The sequence below is a fragment of the Neovison vison genome, chromosome 7 (assembly GCF_020171115.1).
Source record: "Neovison vison isolate M4711 chromosome 7, ASM_NN_V1, whole genome shotgun sequence".
Taxonomy (NCBI): Eukaryota; Metazoa; Chordata; class Mammalia; order Carnivora; family Mustelidae; genus Neogale; species Neogale vison.
In genome coordinates this window covers 152681272-152709231 of record NC_058097.1, presented here as the reverse complement: position 1 = coordinate 152709231, position 27960 = coordinate 152681272, and the positions used below count along the sequence as shown (strand labels likewise).

Genomic DNA, 27960 nt, shown 5'->3' with positions numbered 1-27960 from the left:
CTGCTATCATATAGCAGATGATATCCCATATCACATTGGGAATGCAGACATACAGAACTCCTCAAAATGAGAGGTCTTGAGTTGGTTTATTTAAAGTTCAAGTTAGGAAACTATGAATGACAGTTTCTTACTTTTATTGGAATTGACTGTGTGTTAAGATAAGATGTCAATAATTGTGGGATGCAACAAAAGCAGTGGTTGAAATGAAATCCCAAGCTTATAATGTAAATATTCCAAAGGACAAAAGTTTGAAAATCAGTAAACTTTCTTATAAAAAATTAAAAGAATTGTAAATTAAACAAAAAGGAAGACATTGATAAAAATAAAATTATAATTTAAATGAACGAATAGAGGTAATAGCAGTCTTAACCTGAACAGATTTTATTTCATCCTAGCTATAGTTTGTGAAATAAATGCCTTTTAATAAATGTCTTTAAGTTTGGGCATATTGAAGTAAAGCCCCTAATAATGAATACAGCTGCTTAACTGGGAAAGATGATGCGGGCACAGTTTTCTACCTAGGGATAGAGACAGAGTTCAACTTGTCTCTACCCCTAGGAAGTAAAATATTCTCTCCAAGAACATAACCATTTAATAGTTTACTGCTGGGATTGATGATTCAGAAAAAAAATCTGTACCACACGTTTACGGATTACCTTGTTTTTTACACCATAAACAATAGGATTGAGTGCAGGTGGTACAAGGAGATAGATAGTAGACAGAAGAATGTGGGTAGGGGGAGCAACATGTCCAAAACGGTGGCTAAAGAAGGAGAAGAAGGCAAGAATATAAAATTCAAGGAAAACAAAAATGTGAGCTGTACATGTATTAAATGCTTTGAGCCGTGCCTCCTTTTGGTGTAGACGAAAAACAGCTTGGAAAATAAGGATATAGGAAATGAGGATAAAAATCATGTCAAATCCTAATATGGTAAAACCTACAAGGAGACCACACGTTTTATTGACTCTGACATCTTCTGCAGCTAACTTGACCACAGCCATGTGCTCACAGTAAGAGTGGGCAATTACAATGGAATGGAAAAGATGTAGCCTTTTGATTAAAACTGGTAAAATGCCAACAAGCACCATTGCCCGAATTGCCACAACCAGCACCATAGTAACCAGAATGAAAGGTGTGAGGACGGATGTGTGTCTCAGTGGATCACAGATGGCAACATAGCGGTCAAAGGCCATCGCCAACAGGATGCCAGATTCCATGCCCTGCAAGGCATGGATGAAGAAAAGCTGGGCTAAGCAAGCATCAAAAGTCATGGAGCAAGACCCAAACCAGAAGATGGCCAACATCTTGGGAGCAATGGCTACACAGAGTCCTATATCAGTGGCTGCCAACACTGCCAGGAAGATGTACATGGGTTGATGCAGACTGCGTTCTGCTGGGATGATGATCAGTAAAATGATATTTCCCAGAAGAGCCACCACGCATATTACAAAGAAAGAAAACCCAATCCAAAATTGCACGTGCTCTAGTCCAGGGATCCCAATTAGCATTACTGTTGTGGGGTCAATATATGACATGTTAATGGATGCCATGGAAGTTAGTGATCTCTCTTTTCATTAATTCTCATTCCTGTAGAAAGAGAATGGGAGTGGGAAGTGAAGATACACAGACCCTACTATTACTCAGACATATAGAGCTTTAAGAAATAAGATCAGTACTTTGGATGACAGTTTGGCCAGATTATTCAGAGGTTTAATGCTACATGCCAACATAGCAATAGCAAGCAATCCTACAAAACCTCCACGAGAAGGGCACCTGGGTGGCTCAGATGGTTAGGCGTCTGCCTTCGGCTCAGGTCATGATCCCAGGGTCCTGGGATTGAGCCCCGCACTGGACTCCCTGCTCATCAGGGAGTCCACTTCTCCCTCTCTCTCCCCACTGTCCGCCCTGCTTGTGTCCTCTCACTCTCTCTGTCAAATAAATAAATAAAAATCTAAAACAAAACAAAATAAACAAAACAAAACCTCCACTAGACTCATATGTGAACAAGGGAGAGTATTAGGATTTCTGACATTTTTTTGTGGAAATGGAAATCACAAGTCTGAGATCACTGATCTTTTGCATTTCCCATGATCTCTACACTCAGGTGTTTGAAACACCTTCTGTAGGCTTTCCTTCTTTATTTCCTTGTGGATATCAGTCCAATTTTGCTGTAAATGCAGATCCCCTCTGGGCATCTTGTGGACCTAGAAGAACCCCATTTCTCTTCTATGTGGGTGAGTACATAGCTAATGAGAGCCTTATCCTCAACCAATATCATTCCTGGTCCTGGGGAGCAGGTTATAGATCACTGAATCTGTGACATTGGCTCTCAAATGAGGATTGGTGGGAGAGAGTCTAGCTGTATATTTACTCAGTTTTCATCATAAAGACATTGAACAAATCACTGACGGGACATTAAGTGTGGCCCTTCAAGGAGATTTGAAGAGGGTTGTCTGTTGTCACAGGCAGCCAGGGATGTTTAGTTGTCTGAATGAATTAAATTCACTTAATTTTAAAGTGGATTTGTTGAGTGGAATAGGAAGGGTAAAATATGGAGGATGTTTTTTTACAGAGGGGCTTAGGAAATTAGAAAAAGAATAGAGAAACATTTTAAGATGAGTAACAGCTAAAAATAAGACAGGATGCAAGCAGAAGCAGAATCGGTTTAGAGATACCATACTCCTGGATGAATATGATGTTTTCTCTTCACAAGCTAAATGTCAACGGATCACTCAGTAATCTGTGTGGAAGCCCTCTGGTTTCACAGTGGGAGTCTTACATTCTTATTAATACCTTTACACTATACTATGACTCTGTATTAAGATTCTACACATTACACTATGATAATTGCTGTGATTTGAATCCTGAGGCACCTCTGAATATCATGAGCTAATCTTACAACTTTCTGTTTTTATACTTTTTACAGAATTGATCTGACCTCTCTTTTTTTTATTTTATTTTTTTAATTTTTTTCCAATTTATTTATTTTCAGAAAAACAGTATTCATTATTTTTTCACTACACCCAGTACTCCATGCAAGCCGTGCCCTCTATAATACCCACCACCTGGTACCCCAACCTCCCACCCCCCCGCCACTTCAAACCCCTCAATTGTTTTTCAGAGTCCATAGTCTCTCATGATTCACCTCCCCTTCCAATTTACCCCAACTCCCTTCTCCTCTCTAACTCCCCGTGCCCTCCATGCTATTTGTTATGCTCCACAAATAAGTGAAACCATATGATAATTGACTCTCTCTGCTTGACTTATTTCACTCAGCATAATCTCTTCCAGTCCCGTCCATGTTGCTACAAAAGTTGGGTATTCATCCTTTCTGATGGAGGCATAATACTCCATAGTGTATACGGACCACATCTTCCTTATCCATTCATCCGTTGAAGAGCATCTTGGTTCTTTCCATAGTTTGGCCTCTCTTTTTTTTAAAATATTTTTTTTATTTATTTGTCAGAGATCACAAGTAGGCAGAGAGGCAGGCAGAGAAAAGAGGAGGAAGCAGGATCCCTGCTGAGCAGAAAGCCTGATGCAGGGCTCAATCCCAGGATCCTAGGATCATGACCTGAGCGAAGGCAGAGGCTTTAACCCACTGAGCCACCCAGGTGCCCCGATCTGATTTCTCTTTAAGGGGATTCAAATTTCATTTTTAAGAAACTCATTTTTTATTTCCCAAGTGTCTGTTGCATTAATCATTCTCTGATAGCTAAACTGGTTCACACTTTATACCAGTCTTTCCATGTCAACACACTGATTGAAATAACCCACAACAAGTTTTCCTCTAATCTGATGATATCCATAGAACCTGAAAAATGGAACCTTTTAGGTATAGTAATGGAAGTCTATTTCTTTCTTGGGCAATCTCTTGGAAATAGTCATATAAATAGCTGTGTCATAGTCACATAAAGTACATGTGTGGACATATCAAAGGAATTTTTGGTACAATAATTATTACATGAATGAAAAGTAATTGGTGGAGGGACATTGAGTTCTCTTTGCTTGTCTTCTTGCAAGAATACTAATGAGCAGACAATAGTCAAAGTAGTCATAAGATATGGGTTAAAGCCATATTGTGTAAAATGGTTTCCTTTGATGTCTCCATGTTATATTTGGATGTATGTGGTGGTAAAAATGATGGAATATGTGGAGAATGTTGCTAATAGTTATGAATGTGAGTTTCCAGTTGATAGAAGCTAAGAGAGAAAGAAATCTCAAAATCTTAATAAATCGGTATCTCCTAAATAATCGTTCAATAACTGGCTGATATTGTAAAGGCAGAAATATTGTACTTAGCTGCATTAACTTGATAATAATGCCTTTTTTCAGAGAATAGTTATCTAGGAATCAACAAGTGGTTAAAATCAAGGGTATGAAACTGATAGATGAGTCCCCCACCACACACACATATTTATATTTTATGGGATCCTGCCAAATTACCTTACACACCACCCCAGTTTATCCATCTGTAAATTAACAACAAATCCTTACTTACCCCAGTGCTAAATGAGATCATATATAGAACACATCAGTGGTTGGTACAGTTCACATTTTATCTGTAGCAGTTTTTGAAAAGGTATTTTATTAAGACAGAAACAGGCTGCACAACATCAAAGAGACAAGAAAAAACAAACAAAAGTGAAAACTTTTGATGATAGAAATGAAAAAATTTCCTCAAGAAGATGAAAATTTCAGAGCTTCCTTCCATCTTCCTGTATATAAGATTGACCACAGCCAAAATAAGGTGATGTTCCAACTAGTTTGTAGATTTCCATGCAGTTAAAAATGTCACTTGATTTTTACAAAATCTTTGTAACAATTATTCCTTGGCAAACTTTGCGAGTTATTAGGAATAAAATAAGATGAGCCCACTTCATCTGAGTTACTTAAATATAATTACTATGAGAAACAACAAGGCCATGAATTCGATGATTTAGCTTTCAAAATGGCCTAAATGCTATCATAAAATGGACTGGCTCATTTTTAGTTACTATGTAGAAGAGGAAGAAAGGTTTTAATACATGATCTCCAACAGAGGCAAGAGGTCAGAAAGGAGGTTGAGATATCTTTTGTTCCATCACAAAAAAGGACAAAGATGGCATATAAATGGATGAGATACTGAAGCTTTTCATGGCCTACAATTTTCCTCTATTTTTCTTCCTTTCTGTATCACTCAAACACTCCACATCTCTACAGATATAAGTGGTGAGTTATCTCATCTTTTTTTTTTTAATTTTCAGTGAGCCTAAGAACATTAGAATTAGTAGGCATCCAGGTGACTAGAATCCAGAATCATGAAAAACACTTTGCATGTATCATAAATTGTTAGAGGACCATACATAGAAGATGGGACCAAATTATCTGCAAAATTCTTTCAAGTCTAAATTATATTAGATTTACACAGATCTAACCCCCTTTTTATCCTTTGGTGGATGAAAAATTCTAAACACACAGAATGTAAATAACATGGCAATGGATAGAAAAATTAATGATCAAAACAGGATTGGAAAACGTTAGTTTCTCCATTCTCTCCTAAAATAAACACCCATTACAGCTCCTTACTAACTCCTAGTTCCAAAACTATAGGTGCAGAACTTTACCTGGATAGAGCTGAGGGCTGATTTGGCATGTGAATAGTCTAGTAGTATCTTTGTATCCACCAAGATTTCCAGCAGAGATTGATATTAAAGGAAAGCTTTCTAGGCCTTCCTGAGTGCCTGGGCGGATCCCAGAGCGTCATTATCTTTCTGATTCCCCAGTGTGTCATTATCCTTCTGACCCCCACGTTTCCTTCCCAGGAGTAAGTTGGCCTGGCCTTGTAACATCAGGTTAGAAAGTTCCCTCAATTCTAGAAGGAAAGGGTCTGCCTGGAATGAGAATTGGGAACTCTCTGATCTTGGGTTAGGTTTAGAGAAATTTGAGCAAAAGCTCATGAGTAGTGAGGACACCAGAATGTGAGAAATGGAGATTTCTCAAGACATAGAAGTAAAGTATATGTGCTGCCGAAGCGAGCACAAGACATAGAAGTAAAGTATAATTATGTTTTCCATCCTCTGTTAATGGAGATGAAGTAGTATAGTAATTTTTATTGCACTAATAAATACTATAGTAATCTGGCTCCACCTGCTTCTCCTTTTCCCACTACTACTACACTATGACTCCTATTTCTCCTTCACCTCCTCCTTTTCTTCCTGATCCTCCTGCAAAGAATGTTACTCTTGCCTAGTATTTTACAGTAATTTTCAACTTCAAATAAACTTTAAGTATTTTTTTTTCTCAAGGCACACATTCTTCAAGCTTCCCATGGTCATTGAGATATTTAAAAATTCTCTCTTCTCTTTTTTGAAAGGTAATGGCAATAACTCCAGTAGCAACATTTTTACTGTGTCACCGTGATGGCAAGTTTTGTAGGTTATTGTTAGTAACAGGTTATTCCTCTCAGAATGTGGAACGTATTTTACAGGTTGGCTGCTTTCTGACCCAAAGTTTTAGTTTAGTCATTTGATGTAGAAAATCATTAGTTAACTGATGGCAATATGATGGTGGCAAACTCTTTCTCTAGCAAGTCTGTAGGTTACTGGCTTTTGGATGATAGCAGCCAAAAGGCAGAGATTTCCACTTAGATATTTTTGTTCTAACTGAGGTTCAATAGTCTGATACTCTGTATCTTCATGTGATACCATCTTCTTTATTCACTTGTGTACTTAATTTTTGGCTTTAAGTTGTCAGTATTCGTCCAATCTCAGAATTATTAGTCTAGCTTCAGTTCACCTACAAAATCAGTTTGGTCTGGAAGAGAAGAAAATGCTTATAAATGTGCCATTTTTGGGGGGGGTCACCTTTCTTTGATTTTTCATGTTCTTTCTTATTCTCAGCTTCCTCAGGAATTTATGCTAAGGTCTGACATCTTTCTTTTCTGCTCACCACCTTATCTCACCTTCTTTGCTCTACACTTTATTTCCCATATTTTATTCTCTGTCATATCTCTCATCTTTCAATTCTTGTTCCTTTTTTTTCTTTCTCTTTTTCTTTTTCTTCTTTTCTCTCCCTCTCTTTTTATGCTTATTTCACACAGTTTTCTCAAAAAATCTCTGTCAGTAAAAAAAAAAAAAAAAAAAAAAAAAAAATCTCTGTCAGTTGTCTGTTCTCTTTGGAGTATTTTCCCCCTCCCTCCTTTCTTTAATACACTTACATTAATGTGAAGTTTTCATTAAAAGCATATAATCATTTTTAGCCAAGAAATATTTTAGAGATTTTTCTCATTATATTTTATAGCTTAATTATTGAAACATAGTTAATGTCCATTTTTTTTTCTGGTCAGGTCCTATATTAATATGGTTTAATTTTCTTTCTTTCTTTTTATAAAATTTTTATTTATTTATTTGACACAGAGAAAGAGACATGGAGAGAAGGAACACAAGCAGGGGGAATGGGAGAGGGAGAAGCAAGCTTCCCGCTGAGCAGGGAGCGGATGTGGGGTTCGATCCCAGGACCCTGGGATCATGACCAAGCCTAAGGCAGATGCTTAATGACTGAGCCACCCACGTGCCCCATCTTCTTTCTTTCTATTTGAATTTTTCTTGCAAAGAAATAGATATCTCCCTTCATAATCCAACAGTTCTACTACTTAGTATATACTAAAAAGAAGCAAATAGAAAAGTCTACAACAAGACTTGTATAATAATTTACAGACTAGCCCTGAAAACCCAAATGCCATTCAAGAGATAATAAGTTTATTTTATTCATTTTAGTGAGATTTAACATGTGTATGCTCCTGTGTAACCATCACCCAAAGTAAAATACAGAGCACTGGGTGTTGTATGCAACTAATGAATCATTGAACACTACCAAAAACTAATGATGTATTATATGTTGGCTAATTCAATTTAAATTTTAAGAAAGAAAAAAAAAAAGACAAGATTTTCAGTATCTCAGAGAGTTCCTTCATGCCACATTCCAGTCATTGTCCAAGTAAGTCCCTCTCAACTCCAAGCAACTATTTCTTGTTTTTTATTACAAATTACTTTTATCTGTTCTTAGATTTCATTTGAGTGTTATATTTTGAATTAAAACTAATAGAGTGAAGAATAAATGAAACAAGATGGGATTGAGGGAGACAAACCATAAGTGACTCTTAATCTCACAAAACAAACTGAGGGTTGCTGGGGGGAGGGGGGTTGGGAGAAAGGGGTGGGGTTATGGACACTGGGGAGGGTATGTGCTTTGGTGGGTGCTGTGAAGTGTGTAATCCTGGCAATTCACAGACCTGTACCCCTGGGGATAAAAATATATGTTTATAAAAAATTAAAAAATTAAAAAAAAACTAATAGAGTGAAAAAGATAAGAAGAGTGTCAAGCACAGAGATGGATTTGGCAAAGAAAGAGTCTTGAAACAAAGGTTGTGGGTATCTGCACACATTTAGATATTATTACAATCCAGAACATGATATTGTGGAAAATAAAGAGGCAAGTTTGTATGTGTTATTCACAAGTATACATACGTAAAATATATGTACACACAAATACATTCATATGTGAATATATACATATCTATACACAAATCTGCTTGCCTAAACGTATCTTCTACAGTAATTCATGTCAGGTTCTGAACAGTAGAATTTTTAAATATGTTTTGATTTGCAGAGGAAATATTTTAGAAAAGAATTGAGAGTAAGAGTTAAAAGTGTTTACTGTGGAGCATAAGGAATAATACGGAGGACACTGGAAGAAGGAGAGGAGGAGTGATTTGAGAGAAATTGGAGGGGGAGATGAACCATGACAGACTGTGGACTCTGAGAAACAAACTGAGGGTTTTAGAGGGGAGGGGGTGGAGGAAGAGTGAGCCTGGTGGTAGGTATTAAGGAAGGCAAGTATTGCACGGAGCATTGGGTGTTGTGCATAAGCAATGAATCTTGGCACACTGAAAAAATAAAATTAAATTAAAAATTTAAAGGTGTTTGACATCATTTAAGCAAGAAATAATGTAACATTTTCTTGGATCAGAAAATTGGATTGATAAGATTGATTGGATTGATGGGCTACAGTAGAATCCTCCTTTTATTTCTTCATGTCTCTGTGGGTAATTTGCCTTCTTGCTGCTTATCTTTCCTATATAATGCATGCAATGCTTTTCAAAATTCTGAGTCACTAGATGAAGGTATACATTGTTTGTCCATAACTATTTTATGTACCTGCACTGGTGGTAGTTTAACAGAGATCTTCTTTACCTGGTGCAGGGAACTGTCATGAGAAAGGAGCCACCAAACTCAACCATGCTCTGTGGGTATATGTAAGTGTTGCATGTTGTTATAAGACTTAGTCTCTGTTGTTAAACCATAGTTCAGACAAGATCTTTTACTGAAGCATCCTACCTGAGATACTGGGCTCTTACTTGTGGACCAGACACTTAAGGCTCCTATAAGTATATCTCTTTTCTCTACATAGTTGGAAAATGACTTATTCCAAAATTAGTTACAAAACCTTTGTTTTCAGATCAGGAAGCATGCATATTGAATTAAATACTGAGTGGATATATGCATGTATGTATGCATATACATAGACATATGTATGTACATATATATCTGAATACTTCAACTTCAGTATATAGTGTAATATTAATCATTCATCTCTGTTTTTAGAGGATGTAAAAAAATTAACATTAAGGGAAATTAGCAACAATAATATGGGGCAGTGTGGGTTGGAGCTTTCTGGTATAATTCAAATAAATGAGTTTAGTGACCTCTCATAGAGGTCAACTGAAGATGAACATGACAAGAATAAATCCCAGAACCCATCACTACTCTTGTTACTAGTGAATATTTTTAAGTTTTCCAATTTATTAATGGTAACTGTTAGAACTAATAAATAAATTTAGTATAGTTGCACCACACAAAATCAATATACACATGTTATTTGTGTTTTGGTATACAAATAATGATTTATCTGAAAAAGAAACTAAGGAAACAATCCCATTCAAAATAACAACAGAAAGAATAAAATATGCAGGAATAAACTTGACCAAAGAGACAAAAGACTTATACACTGGAAATTATAAAACATTGATAAAGGAAATTAAAAATGACACAGAAAATTAGAAGAAAGTCATATTCAGTGAGTGGAGGAATTAATATTGTTAAAACTTCTGTACTATCCAAAGTGACTTACAGATTGAATGTGATCCTTATCAAAATCTCAATGGCATTACTACAGAAATAGAAAAAAAAAAAAAACACTTAAACTCATATGGAATCATAAAAGTTTCCTAAAAGTGAAAGCAGTCTTGATCAAGAAGAACAAAGCAGAAGGCATGACACTTTCTGGTTTTTAAAATATATTTCAAAGCTGTAGTAATCAAAACAGTATGGTACTAGCATGGAAGCAGAAAAATAGATCCATGAATCCACAACCCAGAAATAAATCCATACATCTCTAATCAACTAGTCTTCTACAAGGGTGCAAAGCAAAGGGAAAACAATAGTCTCTCCAGTAAAAGGTATTGGGAAAGCTGGGTATTCACGTACAGAAAAATGAAATTTAATCCTTATGTCACACCTTTCACAAAGATGAAGATAAATGGATTAAAGACTCAAAAGCAAGATCTGAAAACTTGAAAGTTCTTTAGTTAAACATAGGGAAAAAGCTTCTTGCCATTGGCCTTCACAATGATTTTTTTAGATATGACATCATACATAGCAAAGGTGACCAAAAAAAAGTAGACTGCATTTTGCATCAAACTAAAAAGCTTCTGTATGACAAAAACAAACAAACAAACAAATTAAAACAAAACACCCAGTTTTGTATCAAACTAAAAAGCTTCTGCATGACAAACAAAACAAAACAAAACAAAAATAGAAACACTCCGGAAAGTGAAAAAAAAATCCGTTGAAAAGGAGAGAAAGTTTTTGCAAGCCAGATAGTTCATTAGGGGTTAACATCCAAAATATCTGAGGAATTCATACTAGTCAATACCAAAAGGAAAAACAAAACAGAACAAAACAAAAAACCCAAATATCCCCATCACAAAATGGACAAAGGACCTGAAGACACATTTCTCAAAAGGAGGCAGGCAGAGGTTTGACATGTATATGAAAGGTGCTCAACTCCACACATCCTCAGGAAAATGTAAATCAAAACCACAGTGAGGAGGCGTCTGGGTGGCTCAGTCCCTTAAACTCAGATAAAGGTCTCAGGGCCCTGGGATTGAGGCCTGCATTGGGCTCTCTGCTCTACGGGGAGCCTGCTTCTCCCTCTGCCTCAGGCCCCTTCCTGCTCCACTTGTTTTGTCTCTCTCTTTCTCTCTCTCAAGTAAATAAATAAAATCTTAAAACACACACACACACACACACACACACAGTGAAATATCACCTCACACCCTTAGGATGACTGGTATCAAAAAAGACAAGTAAGTGTTGGGGAGGCTGTGGAGAATAGAGAAACTTCTTATATGCTGTTGGTGGGAGGGTGAGTTAGTATGACCATGATGGAAACCAGTATGGAGGCCTCAAAAATGAAAAACACAAAACCAAACGACCATATGATCCAGCAGTCCCACCTTTGGTCATACAGCCAAAGGAAATTAAATGACGGTTGTCACTGGTTTCCGATTGGAATTAAATTGAGTTAATCAAAGGAATAAAGAATATTTTGTTAGCCTTTTCAGTCCCCTTCAGGATTTCAGGTCCTGTTAAGTGGTTGACAAACTAAATGATACCATGTTGCTGAGGGATGGCTACATTTGGAGCTAAAAGCTGAGGATACGCACAGGCGAATTATTAGGACTGATCATGTAGACTATCAATCACTACCAAGGATACAAACCATTATCCTTTCTGGCAATGATTCTATAGGGACCCATTTGTGACAAATGTTATTCTTGCTTATCCTCTGAGAATATCATGGTGAAGCTGCTACATATAGAAGCAGCTTCTTTGGGTTGCTCTTTGGGTTGCTTATTGGCTCTGATTCAGTATCCTGTATGAGCTAATCAGTATCGTTATCAAAGTAGAGAAGGGTAGAGAAAAGGGGTTAGCCCAGGTGATTTCTGTAAAATTTTTTAGGACATGAGATCTCTTCCAAACACCACCCTTTTATTTTCTGAATCATAGATTCAATGGAGGAGTAATAAATCTTTAAGCAGAGGAAATAAACATTTTTTTATTCTCAATGGAAGAAATGATGAAAGGGCCAGATTTTAGGAGGCAAAGATATTTTTTAAGGATATCATAGAAGTGAGGATTATCTTTCCTTTTGAAATTCTTTTTATATTCCATGAACTTGGAGGAATACAATATGGGTAGCAAAAATAAGGCTACCTTGTGGTATCTGGACTCATGTACAGGTTGGTATTTTCAAGAGGATGTTATCATAGTGATCATATCATGTGTGCTTCTGGGGGAAAAAAAAGTATTTTTTGAAACCAATGTATGTATTCTTCTGTGCAGTTTTTTTCTTTTCCAATATTATATACTGTTTTCAGGTATCCTACATGTATTATTGAACACCTAATAAGTCAAAGCCAATGGTCTAAATCCGGGGTTATAAAATTCCTTGTAAGTTATACAATGTGTATATGTATGTATATATTTTTTAATCCATAGAATCTTAGATATTTTATAACTCTTTGAGCCCAGAATATAGAAGATTTAAATTCAATATGTCATGTTTGCCATTCTTAATGGAACTTTGTGCTTTTTTCCTTGGATATATACATATCTACATATATTCATCTCTATTTATCTACCTCGTATATATGTATACATTTCCAAGACCAGATGTTATATGTTGTTTAGATTCCACTCTAAATGAAACTTACCCTGAGTGACAAAACTTAGTCTATTGTTATCATTTCTATAGAATTCATACACACTCATGATAATCCACTGCCTAATAAATCACTTGCTCATAGTCTATTTATCACATAAATCATTCAAAATCCATATCTTAAAAAAAATCCGTATCACCACTGTTCAAGAGTTTTTCTCTAGAGGAAAGCCCAGGATTAGTAAATGTACAAGCCTAGAAAACAATCCTTCAGTTAGTGATATCTGGAGAATGTGAATGTGTTTTCTTGGTTCTGGTAAGCATATGAAGGGATAACCATGCATGTTTTTTATGAGTGCATATTATACTTCTGAGGACTTGTTTGAGGCATATGAGAAACAGATGATTCTTCAAGAGCTGACAGCAGTACTACTCAGTGTCTGTGCCTCAGAGGGAGATGGGGGAGGACAGAAAACTAGTAAAGAAGAGTTTCTTTACAAACAAATAATTTGTAGCAATCTAAGAGCCTTTCTCCTCTCTAACTCTCCCAATGCCTGCCTCCACACTCATCCCTTTATCTGGGGATATCCCCATGGCTTCTCTGTCATTAAGAGGCTCATTTCTCCCCTCGAACTGTGAGAAGTATAAAGGACTATGCTTTATTATGCTTAATTGATATTTTGGACATCATTAGACCAATTTACCAATCCAGTAAATGACTTCTCTGCATGTATCAGAACGCAGTTTTCTGGGTAAATAAATGAGGGAACACAAGAAGGGTCCAACTCTACAGTGAACAGGTAAAGTCTGAAGCACTGAGTATGGGAAGGTAGTAAGTGACATTAAGTTTAAGAAATGCGTTGTTAATAAATAAATAAATACAGTTTAGTTAAAAAAAAAAGAAATACGTTGTTTGTGTGTGTGTGTGTGTGTGTGTGTGTGTGTGATCCTTATCGTTATATTTCTCAGAACAGATGATGTCTCTATTTAAAGGGTACATGATAGAAAAAATATGAAAAAGTGACATCATAATATACTACATTCCATGTTAGTCACGTATGGAGTGTGGCAGATGAGCTCTGGAAGACATGGAATACATTATTCTCATTTAAGAAGCAAGCCCAGCAATGTACACATCATGTTACCATCTAGAAATATTCCAGGTGATGTTGCACACTCTTACCACATGCCATCCTACAGGTTTTTGGTTGTCTAAATTTAACAACGAACTCTGAAAGCTTGATTGCCTCGATTATAACTGTTGTCCTCTTAAATCAGGAGATAAGAGATCATTTATTTCTACTCTCTACATCATATAGAGTGTGGGTTGTGCAATCTTCTGCATAAAACAAGAATCCCTTCAAAAACTTTAAGTTTCACAAGGTTTCCACTTGCTCATTTATATTCACCAGAGAGAAATACTGACGGAGAAATTAAAGAGTAAAATTTCAAATTCTGGAATCCTCCAATATAGTTTCTGTTTATCACTGTTGTGGAAGGAACCCATAGAAGTTAAAACCCAAAATGGCTTTGGAAAGTACTTCTGCATTCTGAGGAGTAATATACTGCATTATTCACCTTGGAGAAGCTGAAGAATACTCTTTATTGGACTCTTCAACTTATCAGTAGTTAAATATTAACTGCCCTGACATATTTGACACTGGATTTGACACTTATAAAATAATGAAAATGTGAGAGATATAATTTTCAGACAGGTATTAACAATAGAAAGGAGGAGAAAGGAAAAATAAACACAATACTATGTAATAAATGATAAAGAGAATGACAGTGAGTGATAGTTGAAAATATACCAAGTCAGGTTATCCAAAACATATAATTGAGGTAAACTTAGATCTTTTACAGAAAGCTCTGAAAGAAGAAAATGAGGCAGGGAATTTTAGAATATTCTCAAGACACTTGTTTATGCACTAAATGTTTGTGTTTTGTTTTGTTTTGTTTTGTTTTTTAAACAGGCAGAGGAAAAGGAAAGACATGAGGAAGCTACCCATGTAGAAAATTTGTGCCCCCCCTCCTACCACTTTCTCCTTTGACTTAGTTCCCCAAACATGGGCATTGTTGTCTGTTTCTGTTTGTTCCTGTTTCACAGCAGTTCTTCTTGCTGTCTTCATTCCCAGAGTGTGTAATAATACTCAGAATCTGAAGGTTTGAGCAACCATTCAGACATCAACCTCAATATGGCATTCTCTTACCCACATACACCACTCTTCAGTTATTGTATTCTGATGTTTTCCTCATGGAGTGTAACCTCCACAAAAGGATCTGATCTGTGCATTTCTTTGCTACCAGTGCCTGGAGCATGGTTTTGTCACACAGTAACATGTAAATGACATTAAACTTAATGTCCCATACTTCCCATAATCAGTTAGTTAATTCCTATACTCGGTTAGTTAATTCATAACTACTGAACTGTTGTTGAATTAAGTACAATTGAATAGACAGGGAATCTTTTTATGGAAATGAATGGTTAAGGGGACTTCTATGCCCCTGTGATAATATGAAATGATACATGAGTTATCTTTTTGTATTTTCAAATGCAGTATCTTATATAATGTTACAAATTTGATTACTCTGGTCCTAATGAATTTAAATACACTTTATTATTTGAATTGTTTTTAACATAAGGGACTTCTAGAACTGAATCTCCATATTTTCAGCATCTGGTTGTGCTGCTTCCTCTTCAGAAGTAGTGACAAAAAGCAAAGGGAAAAGCAACATGCCTCCTCTCAACACTTCTTTTCCCTCTCCTGTCACCTTCCTGCTGATGGGCATCCCGGGACTAGAGCACCTGCATGTCTGGATTGGAATTCCCTTCTGCTCCATGTATGTGGTGGCTGTGGTGGGGAATGTGACCATCCTGGCTGTGGTGAGGGCAGAGCGAAGCCTCCATGAGCCTATGTTCCTCTTTCTCTGCATGCTCTCCATCACCGACCTGGTTCTCTCCACATCCACCCTGCCCCGAATGCTCTGTCTCTTCTGGCTTGGAGTCCATGACATTGCCTTTGATGCCTGCCTGACCCAAATGTTCTTCATCCATAGCTTTACTACCATGGAATCAGGCTTTTTCCTGGCCATGGCCTTTGACCGTTACGTGGCCATTTGTGACCCACTGCGCCATACCACGATTCTCACTCATGCTCGCATCGCCATAATGGGTATTATTGTGGTGATTCGGGGAATAGCTTTCTTTTCTCCACATCCCATCCTGCTCAAACAGCTGCCCTATTGCAGAACACGAATCATTGCCCATACCTACTGTGAGTTCATGGCTGTGGTGAAGCTGGCGTGTGTGGACACAGGAACCACCACACGCTATAGCCTCAGTGTGGCTTCTATCATTGGCTCGTGTGATGCCATTCTCACTGTTGTATCCTATGCCTTCATCCTCCACTCTGTGTTCCACCTGCCATCCCGAGAAGCTGGCTTTAAGGCTTTGGGCACATGTGGATCACATGTCTGTGTTATTCTTGTGTTCTATTCCACAGCTGGTTTTTCCATTTTCACTCACCGTTTTGGGAAGAATGTGCCTGCACATATCCATATTTTTATTGCAAATATGTACCTTTTGGTGCCTCCTTTCCTCAACCCCATTGTGTATGGAGTAAGAACCAAGAAAATACGGGAGCATGTTCTTAGAGCACTAAGGATCAAAGTCACCTGATTTTAGTTAGATCAATAAAAGAAATGTCTCAAGCTATACAGAAATATAAGATATGATGTAGAGAAAATAATTATCTGTTCTTACTCCTACAAGCTGAATTAGATTTACCACCTAAAGGCTGTTCTTTACCAGATGTCTAGAATTTCTGAGAATACTAACTCGACAAGTTATTTTAACTTTTTCATTTAGTAAATATTGGTGATGAATTTGTTCATCTCATTTTGAATATGTATCTTCAGGAAGAGTTATAATAGGGAATAAACAGTATGTTGAAGGAGGGGAAAAAAAAACCTATGGAGAAACAGGGGAGGGAAGGAAGTGTTCTCTGAGATCTATATGCTGAATTTTATAGAGTAGTTAGTTTGAAAGAATATTGACATATATATATGTATATATATATGGTTGTGATTTTTAAAAACAGGTAAGAAATGTTGCATCTCTAGTCTAGTAGTATCAATGGAAGTATCAAAGTACATGAGTAGACTAATAATACAGAAAGATTTTAAATGTAATTAGGAAGAAATCACCCAGTCAAGGAAAACAAAAATATAAAAATTAAAATTAAATCTTTTAACACAGGTTTGTGTGAAGGTGACAACATTGGTATTAGAGCTTGTATGGTTTCTAGAGCAATTTTGATTGAAACAAGGGGTACTCCATAAAATAAAGCAATAGCCTCAATTCTACTGACTCCTAAAGTATAGTTCATGTCCTTCAAATTTAATAGTTAGTAGTTAAAATTAGCAGACTACCAGGCTACCATGTGCATTGAATCTTCCTCATTGACTAGTTGACCTCAAACTTAATCTTAAAACAAAAAATACGAAATCTCTTATTAACAAAGTAAAATATTTCCCCTTTTTATTGCCTCAATACCTATGACTAGCTTCCTTTTTTGTTCATTTTCCTCAGCTTTCACTAGTTTCCCTGCTATGTGTTTCTCATCTTTTATAAATATTATCTAAGAACTATGGGGCATTCCTTTTCCTGGCAGCCATCTGAAAAAGGATGTCTGATTGCTGTGAAACTTTTCCTCACTCCTTCCTTATTTATCCCAGAAACTTAACTCCACAGCTAAACCTAAAGACTGATAATCTCTGGATTCACCAATACTCAGTACATAATGTAACTATAAGTAGAATACAAATTTTTGGGCACCTGGGTGGCTCAGTGGGTTGAGCTGCTGCCTTCGGCTCGGGTCATGATCTCTGGGTCCTGGGATCGAGTCCCGCATCGGGCTCTCTGCTCAGCGGGGAGCCTGCTTTCTCCTCTCTCTCTGCCTGCCTCTCTGCCTACTTGTGATCTCTCTCTGTCAAATAAATAAATAAAATCTTAAAAAAAAAAAGAATACAAATTTTTATGTTTTGGAAAACTATATACATTCGTTGTGATTCCCTTGAAATAAAGGGTTAAGATTGGAAGCAATTTGAGGGCTATACTAATAAATTTAGTTTGGATATGACTTAAGAGTCATGTAAAATATTAAATTGTATATAACCTCAGGGAGAAGGTCTTGGTTAAGGTAAATATTCATGTATTTTGAACATGTAAGTGGTGATGATCATCTAGTCTATTAAGAGTAAATTCACTCAGGCAGCAGTTGCCTAATGAAGAAAACAGACAATCTGAAAAATGCTGAAATTTTTGTTCCATGCCCATCACCTACATTTGTCTGAAATAGTCTTCGTTTGCAACTGTTGTCCCAGGTTAATTACCAAGTGTGCCCTTTTACAATCGTTTCTTTTTTTCTCAGGTATTGTGTGTTCTCTTTGTCATCAAGACACCAGTGATTGTTAAAATTTTAACACATTTTAGACTATTGTATGTGTAATGTATGAATGTATTTTTGAGGCGCAATAAAATACAGTGAAATTACAGACCTTAAATGGACAGTTAGGTAAGCTTGAACAAATGTATGACCAAGGTAACCCACTTCACAATCATAGTATAAGACATTTCCATCTCCCCCAAGAAATGCTCCCACTTTTCTATTTTGAAAGTATACTATTGGGGAAATGTATACTTTTTTTTAGTTTAATTTTATTTTTTCAGTGTTCCAAGATTCATTGTTTATGCACCACACCCAGTGCTCCATGTGATAAGTGCCCTCCTTAAAACCCACCATCAGCCTCACCTAAACCTCACCCTTTCCCCTCCAAAACCCTCAGTTTGTTTCTCAGAGTCCACAATCTCTAATGGTTTGTCTGCCCCTCTGATTTCCCCCAATTCACTTTTCCTTTCCTTCTCCTAATGTCCCCTGTTATTCCTTATGCTCCACAAGTAAGTGAAATCATATGATAATTTACTTTCTCTGCTTGATTTATTTCACTCAGCATAATCTCCAGTACTGTCCATGCTGATACAAAAAGTTGGGTATTCATCCTTTCTGATGGAGGCATAATATTCCATTATATACATGGACCATATCTTCTTTACCCATTCAACCGTTGAAGGGCATCTTGGTTCTTTCCACAGTTTGGTGAATGTGGCCATTACTGCTATGAACATTGGAATACAAATGGCCCCTCTTTTCAATACATCTGTATCTTTCAGGTAAATACCCAGTAGTGCAATTGCATGGTCATCAGGTAGCTCTATTTTTAATTTCTGAAGAAATCTCCACATTGTTTTCCAAAGTGGCTGCACCAACTTGCATTCCTACCAACAGTGTAAGAGGGTTCCCCTTTCTTGACATCCTCTCCAACACGTGTTGTTTACTGTCTTGTTAGTTTTGGCCATTCTAACTGGTGTAAGGTGTTATCTCAATGTGGTTTTGATTTAGCCATCAGGGAGATTCAAATCAAAACCACATTGAGATTCTTTTTATACAATAGGAGTACTTGTCTTACTTCTGTCAGTAGGACAGCAATGACTCTGGTTACAATTTTAATGGTTTTGGACTATTGCATTTAGTAGGTACATTGGTTAGAGAGTCTTCCAGTAGGGATTCTGAATAGATTTGTCCAATGATTATTGTCCATGATCATACCCATAACTTCTGTATGTCCTTGTTTATGCACATACCTGAAACTATTATTTTCATGAATCTGATGCTCAGATTCTTCCCACATGATTCCCAAGCCCAGATCTTCATTGTGTCAGATATATTCATTGACCTGGACACCAAACTTAGAGGATCAGAAAACCCTGGAGGGGAACTGTCACCAGAAGTTCTGTTAGTTGCCATGTATTCTCATGAGATATTATCTATTTTGCTGCCACCTTTTAGCCCTTGTGTCCACAGGAAAACAAGTGGGCAGGCAGCTAGCTATTTTTTTTTTTTTTTTTTTTTTTTTAGCTCTATGAGACCTGAGTGTTTTCCAGGAAGAGGAAACAACCAGGTGCATGGGCAGGAGTACAAGTCCCAGACACATTTGCTTTACTTGGGTAATTCAGTGCTTCCAGTAGAAAAGTAGAAAAATATTATTTTAGTAGGTGAAAGATCCTGTAAGGATGTAGTCTCAGGAACTGCCCTGGAGGCTGCCCTAAAAAAATGTGTCAACAACATAACTTAAAGGAGATGCTTAGACTGGGCTTCATAAAATGGCGACAAGTTGATTGGACCCTCTATACCAAAAGCCCTACATCCACTTCCCTTAATTTCATAATTTCACAGATCACATAATCACATTCTAAGTCAACTTAGAAGGTACTTTTAATCTTAGAATCCTAAGTTTTACTTTTATAATATGTGTCCATCAATTGCTTTCCAGATCACACGGTGGTTAAGGTTCTTATTTAGGAAACATTTCTAATAATTAATGTGGTTTTGGGTCAAAATTAACAATGAACTGTAATGAACAGAAGGAAGGATCACAGAAAAAGGGGAATTTGTGAACAGAATACCGTGAATACATAGAGGAAGGAGAAAGAATATTCTGTGGTAACTTTCCATGATAAAGAAACCGGGTTCATGATTGAGGGTTTACTTATGGCACAGCCTTCAGTTTTATTAATTTTTAAGAACTTTTTGTGTAATTAACATATAACTACCCCCCCTTTATTATTATGTTATGTTAGCCACCACACAGTACATTGTTAGTTTTTGATGCAGTGTTCCAGGATTCATTGTTAGTGTATGACACCCAGTGCTCCACATACCACTTTTGTTTGTCAGTTTGTGCCACAGACATTAGGACATATTTTGCCTCAGGAATAATGTAACTTTGAATAGTCTTAGTTTGGAGAAAAATTATAAAAATGAAGGGAAAGAAACAGAGAAAGAAAATTACGGTGATCAGCTGAAAATCTACTGACAAATTCTCTATTCTGTTGCAATACTCTTTTCGAAGTAACCATTTAAAAGTAGAGTCTTAACTTTATTTATTTATTTTTTAAGATTTTATTCCTTTATTTGATAGAGAGTACACAAGCAGGGGGAACAGCAGGCAGAGGGAGAGGGAGAAGCAAACTCCATTCTAAGCAGAGAGCCTGATATGGGGCTTAATCCCGGGGCCCTGGTATTGTGACCTAAGCCTAAAACAGATTCTTAACCCACTGAGTCACCCAGGCACCCCGAGTCTTAAATTTAAAGGGAAATAGTTCATGTGGTATTATATTGGCTTTACATGATATAGATTATTTTAATATTTTCACAATGATAATGACTATATTTTTGCTTATACGATTAAAATATTTTTTTAATTTTATTTTTTCAGTGTTCCAAGATTCATTGTTTATACACCACACCCAGTGCTGCATGCAATACATGCCTTCCTTAATACCCACCACCAGGCCCTCCCAACCCCCTAGACCCTCCCCTCCAAAACCCTGTTTGTTTCTCAGAGTCCACAGACTCTCATACTTGTCTCCCCCTCCGATTTCCCCCAACTCACTTCTCTCCTTCACACAATGTCCTCGGTGTTATTCCTTATGCTCCACAAGTAAATGAAATATTTTATATCAAAAATTAAGCAATTAAAAAAAAGAAAGAAAGTCAAAATACTATTCTGGTCAAAAACAAAAACAAAACCCACAATGGTTATTTTCTGAGTCTTTATTTGAATACTTGGAAGATATTTCTCTTGGGACACCTGAGTGGCTCAATTGGTTAAACATCTGCCTTCTGCTCTGGTCCTGATCTGGCTCCTTGCTCACTGAGGAGCCTGCTTCCCTCTCTGCTGGCTGCTCCCCCTGCCTTAGCACTCTCTGTGTCTCCTCCAACAAATAAATAAATAAAAATATTTGAATCTCAGAGTCAATCTAACCTCCGAGAAAAGACTCTAAATTACCTTTGTCTTATTTGAAGAATCTTTGTCCCAACTGCAGTATGCAAACTATCTGAAGCCCTCAAGGAAATTCCAACTTTAATAATATGTGACTAGGAGAAATAAATTCAATTTTTGTTAATTACTTCTAAAGTTTTTTTTTTTTTTTTTTAGGGAGAAGGGGCAGAGAAAGAATCTTAAGCAGGCTTCACCCCCAGCACAGAGAAGCATAAGGCACTGAGCCATCCAGGCACTGCTACCTGCTTCTGAAGTTAATTGAAATTTAGGATTGGCCATCTGTATGTTTTAATTTCCATGGAGACTACTAATAAATGTTAGAAAATATAGTGACTAAATTAATAGAGGGTAACATGGAATAATGAAAATAATAAATCTAGAAAATGCAAAAAAGAACAGAAAATTTAACTGTCAGTTTAAAATACAACATAAAAATAGCAAAAGCAAATCCAAGCATCCAAAAAATTACTTTCAATGTAAAGGACTATAGTTATAAATCAGGTTAAAAATAATCATATTCTGTACAAAAGTAGTACAAAGAATATACAGAGATGTTGAAGTATATGCACAGGGAAAACTAATTCTATACAAAATTTTTAAAGACAAGAATATGTTATTTTTCAGATCATAACAGTACAGATCTTGATTGGCATTTGCTCAAATTTATCCAAAATTATTTTGGAAGCATAAGTTCCAAGACATTTCTTTGGTCACAAATGTCAATAGGCCCCATATGTGAAATCTGACATTTAAAAAATTTCACTTTTAATGTTTCATAATATATATTTTTATTATTCATGGCCATGTTTTAAATAATACACACTTTTTATTTTATATCTTCAAAATGTACATCTTGGTGATTTGATGTACAGGTATATTGTGAAATAATTGCTACAATCAAGCTAATGAACATACCCATTACTTTACATATTTACCTTTCTTTTGTATGTGGTAAGGAAACTTAGGATCTATCCTTTCAGCAGATTTCAAGTGTACAGGACAGTATTGTTATCCATAGTCATCATGCTATATATTAGATGTCAGGATGAATACATTTTGCATAACTGAAATTTTGTACTCCTTATCCAACATCTCTCCATGTTTCTTTTCCCTCAGTCCTTGACAACCACCATTATCTGCTTCCACTTTATTTTTTTAACTTTACTGAGAAGCCACTGACAAGTAAAATTGTATATATTTAAAGTGTGTAACGATGCTTTGGTTTACATACACATAAAATGTGCAGTAATTAGCAAAATCAAGATAACTAACACATCCAGCACCTCAAGTAATTAGCATGTGTGTGTGTATAAGTGTTCCTGAGTGGGTCTTAAGATCTACTTTCAGTAACTTTCAGTCCACAGTACCGTATTATTAGCTATATTATTAACAGTATTATTAACTATACTCACCAAGTTGTACATTAGATTTCCAGAACCTATTTTTATTATCTGAAAATCTGAACCCTTTGACCTATAGCACCTGTTTCCCCCTGCCTGTTATTTCTGCAACCTGGCATTCTATTTATTGTTTTGTTTCTATGAAAAAAAAAATTTTTTTTAGATCCCACATGTAAGTTAGATATTCAGTATTTGTCTTTTTGGAACCTACATTTTGTTCTCATGAAAAACATCTTTGATACTCACTATAAGTGCATTTCCATATTTTCAGTGAAAATTAGTAAAAAAATATTAATATTGTAGCGTTCTTGTGCTAAACAAGAGCTTTTAATTCTTATTCATATCAATCTTTCAGAAGTAAAATGTTGGAACTTTTTAAATTGCAGTCGTATTTTCTGAGTGAAGTATTGTTTGCCTTAGAGTTGACATTCTCATTACTATTTGATACACCAATTGATACCAGTCAACATAGCTCACTAACAACCTGATAGGTACACTTCACAGTTATTCCAGAACCATATAATGTAGTGTTTCGCTGTACACAAGACATGAAATTACTGTATGAATCTTTCTATATCCAAAAATCAATGGTTGCATATTTTCATTAGTAATAAACAAAATAGTGTTGGGTTGAGATAACAATGGCCATTTGATAATGAAAGAAATTTCAAGCAACCAAAATTTTTAAAACTTACATGCAACTAATAATTACTTCAAAAATATTAAAACATTCATACAGTTGTGGAAATAAACAAGTGGGAGCAAGCAGATATATTTTATTTAGAACTTGCTGTAGCAATAGTATTGGCTATCATTGTTTCCCTTTTGCTGAGATTCAAAGGCCACCAGACAGTGGGAAAGTTTTATAGGGAATAAAAGGGAAGGCTTAAAGTATGTTCTGACTGGAGGTTGTCAACATGTGGAAACTGGAAGTGGGCTAACTAGCACGCAAGAGACCTTTGGGAAATAATAATGTCCTTATTTATTATCTTAAGGGATAGTAAATAATAATTGCTAAACCTAAAAGTAATTTAGGTCTTGTAGTTTAGGAAGAGGCCCGGTATCTCAGAGGACCACTGGTTTCTCTACAATTGATACCCATAAATCCAGTGAGATTTACATTTGGATGTAATTCCAGCTCCCGTTTACTGGGCACACGTCTTAGCATCTTCTCCCTACAGAAGCTGACTTTGGATGACTCTCAGCTTTTAATCTGGGTGAGTTAAAATAGAGACACAGGACAGAGAAAGAGAGGAAAGGGCTACATTCAAACATTTGCATTTATAGAATTATCAGATCCTCAAAAAAAGTAATGTTTGCCTCTTCAAATACACTTAGTAAAGTTAAGAATAAAGATCACAGACATGTAATATACTGGAATCAACCTTTTATTCCACAACTGATATAAATATAGTTACTCTTGATTAGTTCTGAAGTAGAGGGAACATAAGGTCATAGATACTCCAAATTAGGATTAAAATAGCATTAAAGCTGCTTGACCAGGACAGGCTTTGAGGTCAAAGACAGCTGTGTGCAAAGAACAGCCAGTTTCCTCCCATTCAGCATTAGTTGGGGCAATTCTTGTGAGAGGAAGAATATTTTGGAATGAGGTTAAAAAAAAAAAAGTGTCTGTTTGTTAAGGGGGATCAAAAAACAAGCTATAGCCAGTCATTTCTCTATACATCCTTTATTGTCAAAATACTTCCCACCTCTACAATCCTTAGTCACATTAACTGTTGTAATATTTGATGTAGTTAATCTTCATACTAATTAATCTGCATGGATAAGAGAGTACAAAGTACAGAAAGACTTCCATAGTAGAACTTTGTGGTGTGTAAACATTCCTCCTAATGGGTTTTCTAAAAGAAGAGAGTTGAGGGATGCCTTAATGGCTCAGTCAGTTAAGCATCTGCCTTCAGCTCAGGTCATGGTCCCAGGGTCCTGGGATCAAGCCCCATGTCAGGATTTTTGCTCAGCAGGGAGTCTGCTTCTCCCTCTCCCTCAGCTGCTCCCTTGCTATTCTCTCTCTCTCTCAAACAAATAAAATCCTTTAAAAATATAAATAAGATTCTGAAAATAAATGAATTGGAAAAAAAATATAAATAAGAGAGTTGACATCTCTGTGTACCATCTCCACATTCAGATTTTGATTTCCAGCCTAATAATTCTAAGAAAAAAAATGGAGAGTGTATTTTAATAGGTATAACAGTGTTTTTATGTGCTTTAAAATATAAGCTTATTAAAATATATCCATGCATATTTGAATACACTTATGTGTACATTAATGCAGTGTGCTTGAATGAAGCTTAATGTTGTATTTAAAAAATTGAAGGGTTCCTTTGTACTTGCATCTCTGCATATAGGATACCATAATTTATGACAACACAAGAGAAAATGTCACATGTGAAAAATCTGCTTCTTTGCCTTTTTTAGGCATATGTGAATACTGGTAGGTAGGTCTTCTCTCAATGAATTTGTTAGTTTAAAAAGTGTTGGGAGAAAGAGGAACCCTCTTTTATACTGTTGGTGGTGATTTGAGGTGGTACAGCCACTTTGGAAAACAGTGTGGAAGTTCCTCAAAAAGTTAAAAATAGAGCTATACTATGACCCAGCAATTGCCTTACTGGGTATTTATCCCAAAGATACAGATGTAGTGAAAAGAAGGGGCACATATTCCCCAATGTTCACAGCAGCAATGTCCTAATAGCCAAACTGTGGAAAGAGCCAAGATGTCCTTCAATAGATGAATGGATAAAGAAGATGTGGTCCATACATATAATGGAATATTACTCAACCATATGAAAGGATGAATACCCAACTTTTGCATCAACATGGACAGTGAAATAAGTCAAGTAGAGAAATTCAATTATCATATGGTTTCATTTATTTGTGGAGCATAAGGAATAGTATGGAGGACATTAGGAGAAGGAAGGGAAAAATGAGGGGGAAGATCAGAGGGCGAGATGAACCTGAGAGACTATGGAATCTGGGAAACAAATTGAGGGTTGTAGAGGGAAGGGGGGTGGAGGGATGGGTTATCCCAGTGATGGGTATTAAGGAGGGAAATTGGAGGGGCAGAGAAACCATAAGAGACTGTGGACTCTGAGAAACAAACGAAGGTTTTGGAGGGGAGGGGATGGGGTTTAGGTGAGCCTGATGGTGGTTATTAAGGAGGGCATGTACTGCATGGAACACTGGGCATGGAGCATAAACAATGAATTTTGGAACCCTGAAAAAATAAAAATAAATTTTAAAAAGAAGAAAAATAAGAGTGGGTCAGATGGTGAATTCAGAAAGTGGTATTGAATTTTCTTGTACACGGATGTTACCAAGTTGGGTTTTTTTTTTTTTTTTTAGTTGGAACAAATTTGTAAAATTCATGCCTTGACTGAGAATAAGTGCTTTGTGTTTGGTTGCATAGCTTTGCCTAGTGTCACTAAGGTTTTTTCACTCTAAATTACAACCTTGTTGTCTTCTAATGTGATGTTTTAGGGTATTTTAGATTTGTTTTCTCATTTGTTGCCAGATTTGCTTGTGATGATCTTGCCAGAAAACTTTTGCCCTAAAAAAGAGGCTTCCTTCCAGAAAAGACAGAGAGCAGCAGCACAATGGGACCAGCCAATAAATCTCAAACATCTCCAGACACCTTCCTGCTGATGGGCATCCCGGGACTAGAGCACCTGCATGTCTGGATTGGGATTCCCTTCTGCTCCATGTATGTGGTGGCTGTGGTGGGGAATGTGACCATCCTGGCCGTGGTGAGGGCAGAGCGAAGCCTCCATGAGCCTATGTTCCTCTTTCTCTGCATGCTCTCCATCACCGACCTGGTCCTCTCCACATCCACCCTGCCCCGAATGCTCTGTCTCTTCTGGCTGGAAGCCCATGACATTGCCTTTGATGCCTGCCTGACCCAAATGTTCTTCATTCACAGTTTTACTGCTATGGAATCAGGCTTTTTCCTGGCCATGGCCTTTGACCGTTATGTGGCCATTTGTGACCCACTGCGCCATACCACGATTCTCACCCATTCTCGCATTGCCAAAATGGGAGCTTCTGTGGTACTCCGGGGAGTGGTCTTCTTTTCTCCACACCCCATCCTGCTCAGGCAGCTGCCGTACTGCAGGACTCGAATCATTGCCCACACCTACTGTGAGTTCATGGCTGTGGTGAAGCTGGCATGTGTGGACACAGGAGTTACCAAACGTTACAGCCTCAGTGTGGCCTCTGTCATTGGTTCCTGTGACGGCTTTTTCATTGCTGTCTCTTATGTCTTAATCCTCCGTGCAGTCTTTCGCCTTCCATCACGGGAAGCAAGTTTTAAAGCTCTAGGTACCTGTGGCTCCCATGTCTGTGTCATCCTTGTTTTCTACTCCACAGCTGTCTTTACCTTCCTCACTCACCGCTTTGGCCACAATGTGGCTCCCCAAATTCATATATTTATTGCCAATATGTACCTTCTGGTACCACCTTTCCTTAACCCCATTGTTTATGGTATTCGGACCAAAAAAATTCGAGACCATGTTCTTAGTTCTCTAAAGGTAAAAGTTACTTGACTATCCTGAACTTGTTTGCAAAGATATTATCATAATAGGAAGGAAATTATGAAAATAATCGATTCCATTTTTTTAACAGGCATGAAAAATTACCTCCCTGAAACATTTTAGTGGGAAAGACTGACCACACACAATAGAAATTCTCTCACTGTAATGAAACTAGAGGACATGAGATATTTTGTGCACACCTGGATATTAGGGAGCTTATTCAAAACTTGTTGATTTGGAAAGAGATCCCCTTCTGCTTCTTGCTGCTACTGATCTTCTGTGTTGTAACTGAGACTAGTAGTTTATTTTAAAATAGGGAGTGATTGAAAATGTGAAGAAACCCATGGGAA

General features: G+C 36.8%; 3 protein-coding genes across 3 annotated transcripts; 2 read left to right on the top strand and 1 right to left on the bottom strand.

The window, feature by feature from the left end:
- Positions 1 to 599: 599 nt before the first annotated feature.
- LOC122914150 (olfactory receptor 52A1-like) lies at positions 600 to 1550 on the bottom strand. Its single transcript, XM_044260783.1, has one exon. The coding sequence runs from the start codon at positions 1548 to 1550 to the stop codon at positions 600 to 602; it is 951 nt and encodes a 316-aa protein (XP_044116718.1).
- A 13949-nt stretch (positions 1551 to 15499) lies between these two features.
- Positions 15500 to 16444, top strand: LOC122914149 (olfactory receptor 52D1-like). The gene has a single exon (XM_044260782.1). It carries the CDS (start codon positions 15500 to 15502, stop codon positions 16442 to 16444), a length of 945 nt encoding a protein of 314 aa, XP_044116717.1.
- Positions 16445 to 24957: 8513 nt separating this feature from the next.
- LOC122914148 (olfactory receptor 52K1-like) lies at positions 24958 to 27622 on the top strand. Its single transcript, XM_044260781.1, has 2 exons — positions 24958 to 24980; positions 26674 to 27622. Exons 1-2 carry the CDS (start codon positions 24958 to 24960, stop codon positions 27620 to 27622), a joined length of 972 nt encoding a protein of 323 aa, XP_044116716.1.
- Positions 27623 to 27960: the final 338 nt, after the last annotated feature.

Bases quoted from the DNA above. Each gene is read 5' to 3' on its own strand.
- LOC122914149 (XM_044260782.1), top strand. From the start codon at position 15,500: ATGCCTCCTCTCAACACTTCTTTTCCCTCTCCTGTCACCTTCCTGCTG.
- LOC122914148 (XM_044260781.1), top strand. From the start codon at position 24,958: ATGGCTCAGTCAGTTAAGCATCT. The intron at 24,981-26,673 runs GCCTTCAGCTCA...AGAGAGCAGCAG, and splicing joins GCTCAGTCAGTTAAGCATCT to CACAATGGGACCAGCCAATA.
- LOC122914150 (XM_044260783.1), bottom strand. From the start codon at position 1,550: ATGGCATCCATTAACATGTCATATATTGACCCCACAACAGTAATGCTA.